Source organism: Octodon degus, unplaced genomic scaffold (assembly GCF_000260255.1).
Source record: "Octodon degus isolate 3935 unplaced genomic scaffold, OctDeg1.0 scaffold00029, whole genome shotgun sequence".
In the NCBI taxonomy this organism is placed as follows: Eukaryota; Metazoa; Chordata; class Mammalia; order Rodentia; family Octodontidae; genus Octodon; species Octodon degus.
In genome coordinates, this window is record NW_004524605.1 from 6170673 (window position 1) to 6176135 (window position 5463).

The 5463-nt window shown below is 50.0% G+C and overlaps 2 protein-coding genes across 3 annotated transcripts in view; one reads left to right on the plus strand and one right to left on the minus strand.

Annotated features, from left to right (window-relative positions):
- Window positions 1-5463, minus strand: part of Cdkl3 (cyclin dependent kinase like 3) — a 76073-nt gene that overhangs the window by 50934 nt on the left and 19676 nt on the right. The gene's annotated exons all lie outside the window — the stretch shown is intronic.
- Ube2b (ubiquitin conjugating enzyme E2 B) overlaps window positions 1796-5463 on the plus strand; it is a 43188-nt gene continuing 39520 nt past the window's right edge. The window contains exons 1-2 of the mRNA XM_012514325.2: window positions 1796-1975; window positions 4156-4236. Of these exons, the coding sequence (XP_012369779.1) occupies window positions 1932-1975; window positions 4156-4236 (125 nt within the window). The 5' untranslated portion in view covers window positions 1796-1931. The remainder of the gene's footprint in view (window positions 1976-4155; window positions 4237-5463) is intronic.

Below are 5463 nucleotides of genomic sequence, written 5' to 3' on the forward strand. Positions count from 1 at the left end.
ACAGCCGGCTAATTCAGTCACCAGTTAGTAAGCAAAGTTTGAAGATCAGGAAAATGGCAGCGTTAACCCTCTGTGGCCCATGCTACTGTGGGCAACCTTGGGGCAATGGGAAGGTCCTCATGCCACCCTTTTTTCCTGAGAAACTGAAGAACTCCTTAAATGCACAGCAAAGTGCTCAGGGTGGTCTTAAGCAACAGTCCTGAAGACAGGAGAATATACAGGGAGAGAATGGAGTAGAGAAATAGAAAGGATCAACATTTCTGAAGAGAAAGCAGATGGGGGCATCTCTGTTCTTTTGTGCCTTATTGTGTAGAAAACCTGAAATAACATCTCAGGCTAGATGTATAACGCCCACCCGGTCTGCAGCATCTCTTCCCCCAGATCTGAATCATTTTTGTAGGTTTCTGTGACAACCAACCACCTAATGATAGGCTCTGAAAATCGTAACCTCACGTTTCTTAACAGGATACCCTATGTTAGGTAAAGCCTCTGATTCTGACACATTCTTCAAATGAAAGCCAGCCCATAAAGTAAGTTAAATTTTCATTATTTTGTGGTCTTCAAAGAGAATCGTATACATCATTCTTTTATCTTTGCTCAACTTCCAAGCCTAAAAACCCCTTCAAACCACAGCAGTGCACCACGAGATTATTTGGGGCCCTAAGAAAGCATTTCATGGGGTTTCACTTTGTGGGCCACAGCATCCAGCGCTGTCATGATTAGAGGTTTGTGTGATCCCTTCAGTCCATTTCCCTGCCCCCCATACTAGAATTGATAGGCCACTCAAACAACCAGAGAAAAATTGATCCCAATTATTTTTTATTCCTTCTTTTCATTTTTTTGCTTCCTGGGTCCTTCACAAGACTTGCCTCAAACTAATGGCAATCCACCTTTCTCAGCCTCCCAAGTGCTGGGATTGCAGGCGTGCTGCAGCATGCTGCTGCCCTAAATTTTCTGAGACAAGGGGGCCTGCCCATTAGCTCAGGTGTTTGAGTGCCTGCTGAAACAAAGCAGTCAGGCTCAGGATGCTGTGGTTCGATCCCCTCATCCTCAACCCAAACCAGACCTGCCCGGAAGGCATCCTGAGCGGCCAAAACCCCCCAAAAACAAACCCTAAATTTTCTGAGACAAGGTTGAGGCAGGAGCATCAAACTGCCCAGGCCATGCCTGAATTTGTGGCCTTCCTGCTCTGCCCCTCAGACCGCTGGGCGTAGTGGCGCACGCAGGCATTTGGGTCCCGTTTTAAGGCACTGCGGAACCGTGCATTATTGCAGTAGTCGGGACAGACGAGTGTAACTAACAAAGGTCTCCCCGGCCCCGCGGGATCAACCCGCATCTCAGACCCGTCCGAAACTAAGGCCCCGGTAGCGCTCCTACGTGACCCGTTCCAATCGCGTCACAGGGACACGTGGTTCTAGAGACTTCGCTCCCTCCCCCCTACCGGTGGATTGTTGACAACGCCGCCTGCGATCACGTGACCTTACGTCATCCCACCCCCTTTTCCCTGAAATCTGTGGCCCCGCATGCGTCCCCTCACCTCCTCTGGGGAACCTAAACCACTTGCGGGGGTGGGGCGAGACAAGGTAGCATCCGGGTTTCTGTGTCCTCGGGTCCAGAGTGTCTCGTGTGGTCACGGAGAACACGATCTGTTGTTAGCTGCGGATAGCCGGCCTGACCCAGTCCGAGCCCGCAGCCCGCTGGCCCGCGGGGCCGCCAGCACAGCGCCCCCCCCCCCGGCTCGCGCGTGGTACAGGCGGAGGGCGGAGGGATCCGGAGGCGGCGGAGGGAGACGTCACTGCGGGTTGTTTGTGCAGCCTCGGCGGCGGCGGCGGCGGCGGCTGTGACCCGCAGTGATTCGGCCGCGGCGCCGGGGGGTGGGGGGGCTCGCGGGACTCTTTTCTTTCAGACTGACCGCGGGGCTGCTGGGGAGCATGTCGACTCCGGCGCGGAGGAGGCTCATGCGGGACTTCAAGCGGTAAGGGCCTTCACCTTCGCCGAGACGCCGCGTTCCCCCGAGCTGCAGGGCGGGGAGCCCAGGCACCTGCCCCTGTGACCCGAGCGGGTCGGCGGCAGCCCAGACCCAGCCTCGCTCTCAGCCCTCCGTGTTTGTCACTCCACTGGCGCAGGAATCTGGACGCTACCACAGCTTATCTTCTCCCGGAAAAGTAAAGAGCTGGCCGTCAGCTGGCCTGGCGTCCCTGCTGCCCACCTCGGCCGGGTGCCCCACGTCTCCTCCAAGCGCTCGGACCTCACCCTCCCGTCCCTGAGCCCCGCGGCCGCCCCTGCCCGGACCCCTAGAAGGGAGCTCCGGCCGGCGCTCGGGCCTCACCTGCTGCACCAGTCAGCTTTGTTGCCACGGCCCGCGATCGCCTTCCCTGGGGAGGCCTCTGGAGCGGGGCTGAGGCAGTCGCCCACCCCCCGAGCCCCGCGCCCCGTCCTCCTGCAGTGCGGGTGGGGTGGCCGCGCGAGGCCCGGAGGTGGTTAGCCCAGCCCCGAAACCCGACTCTGCCTCGCTCGCCCAGAAGGACCTTGAGCGCTGGCCTGGAGAGCTGGGCCTCGGGCCGGCCGCGCTGGCTGCCAGGCCCTTTGGAACTCGTCTCTGGCTGGTGAATAAAGCCCTATCTATAGCCTCCGCGTTCTGGAAACATGCCTTTCCACGGAGGGCGCTAATCCGATACTCCCCAGGCTTCCTTTTGTAAAATAGGGTTTTGTTACGCGGTGTGGGGGTTGTGAGGAGGAAGTGACTCTTCTTTCAGCTTACCTTTTATTGAATCCTTGCAGGTACCAAAACGAAACTTATGAGGAAATTTAGCATTATGTTCTCTACGTTTCTCTGAAAGCCTCCGCCCCGGGTCGGGGAGAGACCCACCTGGTAGAAACAAACATATAATACAAAGAATTAGATTTGCCGCTCAGGAAGTAACCTCTCACCTTCGCCATTGTAAAGCCCTGAGGCTTTTTGAGGCCATTATTTGGGTCCTTGACCAACTTCCTGAGTAATTCATTCATAGCTCCTTTTTAATGGCTTCAGGGTAGCTGTCAAGTAGTAGTACCTCCAAGGCTTTTCGTTGCGCCTAATGTACTTGAATTCAGCCAAAGTATTAACCTTTTTAAATGGACTAAAATGAGATATTGAGGTGACAGTATTGGGAAGATGATCTTTTTGGTCCAAAAGTCTTTTTTTTAAAGTCTTGAAAACAGTTGATCTCAATTCCCATGACTGAAATTCAGATGTTTTCCAGTTTTATCTCCATTATTCTTTGTTCACTGTTGCATTATAATTCTGACTGGAACACACGGCATCTTTCGAAGTTTGTATTGACTCTCCTCGTCCAAAAGGTAGATTTGGTAATAGTGCAGAGCCTGTAGAGACTCCAGAAAGTCCATCTGAAGCTTCTGACTACTTTAAAAAGCCAGGCGGATAAAGTAAAACTTATGCCAAAACTGTTTTCGTAATTGAAGGTGTTTTTAGTCACTGGGTGTGCCTCTCTGTCTCTGCAACATACTGCACAAGTAGCTGTGGTTGATACACACAGACTTTGCTTGCTGAGAGCAGAAAATTGATTGTGCTTCAAAAATATCTTTTGCTGTTGAGGTTTTAAACTTTTTTGGTTCAAGGAAGCAGCCTGTGAATACCAATTCTTTTATTTTTATTTTTTATTTATTTTTTGTGGTACCAGGGACCAAACTCAGGACCTTGCAGGTGCCAGGCAAGCCCTTATTTCACTGAACTATCTCCCCAGCCCACCTGTTCTTAAACAGGTCATATCTTAGGCTTGCAACTTGAAATGAGAGGCTCCCCAAGACATTTGAACTTAGATATTTTGGAAAGATATTTAATAAGTATACATGCCTGGTGGATATACTTAAATCATGTGGCTCATGCCAACTGAATACAATAGCAGGGAAATAAGTTTACTGTCTCAAAGTAGATGGTACAGAGTTCATAGGTGTTCTCTTTGACCTTCTTAGTAATCTTAGTGTTCAAGTTTGAAAATTACCACTCTGAGTCAGACATGGTAGCATACACCTGTGATCCCAGCACTTGGGAGGCTGAGGTGGGAGGGTTGCTATGAGTTCCAGGTCAGTCTAAACTACCTGGGGAAACACTGTCTCAAAAAAAAAAAAGTGAAAATTACCACTCTGGATTTCTAGATTGCAAGAGGACCCACCTGTGGGTGTCAGTGGCGCACCATCTGAAAACAACATCATGCAGTGGAATGCAGTTATATTTGGGTGAGTTGATTTACTATGAAACAGATGTGTGATAATTGTTTAAGAAAAATGAATATAGTTAGGCATGGTGATTCATACCTGGGAGGCTGAGGTAATAAGATTGCAAGTCCAAACCCATTCTGAGTAAGACCCTGTCTCAGAATTTAAGAAAGGCTGGGAATTTAGCTCAGTGCAAAGGCCCAGGCTTCAGTGTCCGGTACCACCAAAAGAAAGGAGGGAATGGGGCCAGGGATATAGCTCAGCAGTGCAGTGATGGCTTGGCAAGCTCCAGGTCCTGCATTCAGTTCCTGGCACCAAAAAAGAGAAAGGAAGGAAGGAAGGTGAATTGTTGTCTAGGAGGAGCCTGAAGTGGAATTAGGATCTTAAGGACTAAAACTTAGTATATATTAAAAGAATCTTTTGAGGTACTGGGAATCAAACCCAGATCTTTTGGGGGCCAGGGAGACGGCTCAGTGGAATAAGCGCTTCCTTGGCAAGCACAAAGGCCTGAGTTCAATCCCCGGTTCCGCCAAAAAAAACCACCCAAAAGCCCAGATCTTTGCACACACTGGGCAGGTGTGTTACCTGTGAGCTGTATCCTTAGCCCAAAATACACGTTTTAGTAAGAATTTGGGGCTGGGGATGTATAGCTCAGTGGCACAAGCACCCACCTAGCAAGTGCAAGGTCCTGACTTCAATTCCCAGTACCCCACCCAAAAAAAAATGAGGGCTGATCATGGTGGTACACACCTACAGTTCCACCACCTGGCAGCCTGAGGCAGGAGGATCACCAGGAGTTGGAGGCTATCCTGGAATATATAGTTCAAGGCCAACTTGAATTACACAAGACCCTGCCTCAAACCCACCATACCAAAAAGGGAACTTGGGCAGTTATATACAATTTGTTTGTTCTGTGGGATTATTATCTTATGATTTTTATTCTGAGACAGGGGTCTCTATATCACCCAAGCTGGTCTTGAACTTGTTGCTAAAGGATCCTTAAACCTTAGCCTCCCAAGTAGGTAGCTGGGACTGCAAGTGCACACCACCACACACAACAGGGGTTTTTTGGTTTTCTTTTTAACAACAGTTTTTTGTAATGAGTGACTCTTGCCCCAGCTGGTCTTAAACCCGTGGGTTCAAGTGATACTTACACCTCAGCCTCTAAATAGCTGGAATTACAGACACACATTACTGCGCCTGGTTTTATGTAGTTTTATAATAACTTTGTTTTTTTTTTTTTTTTTT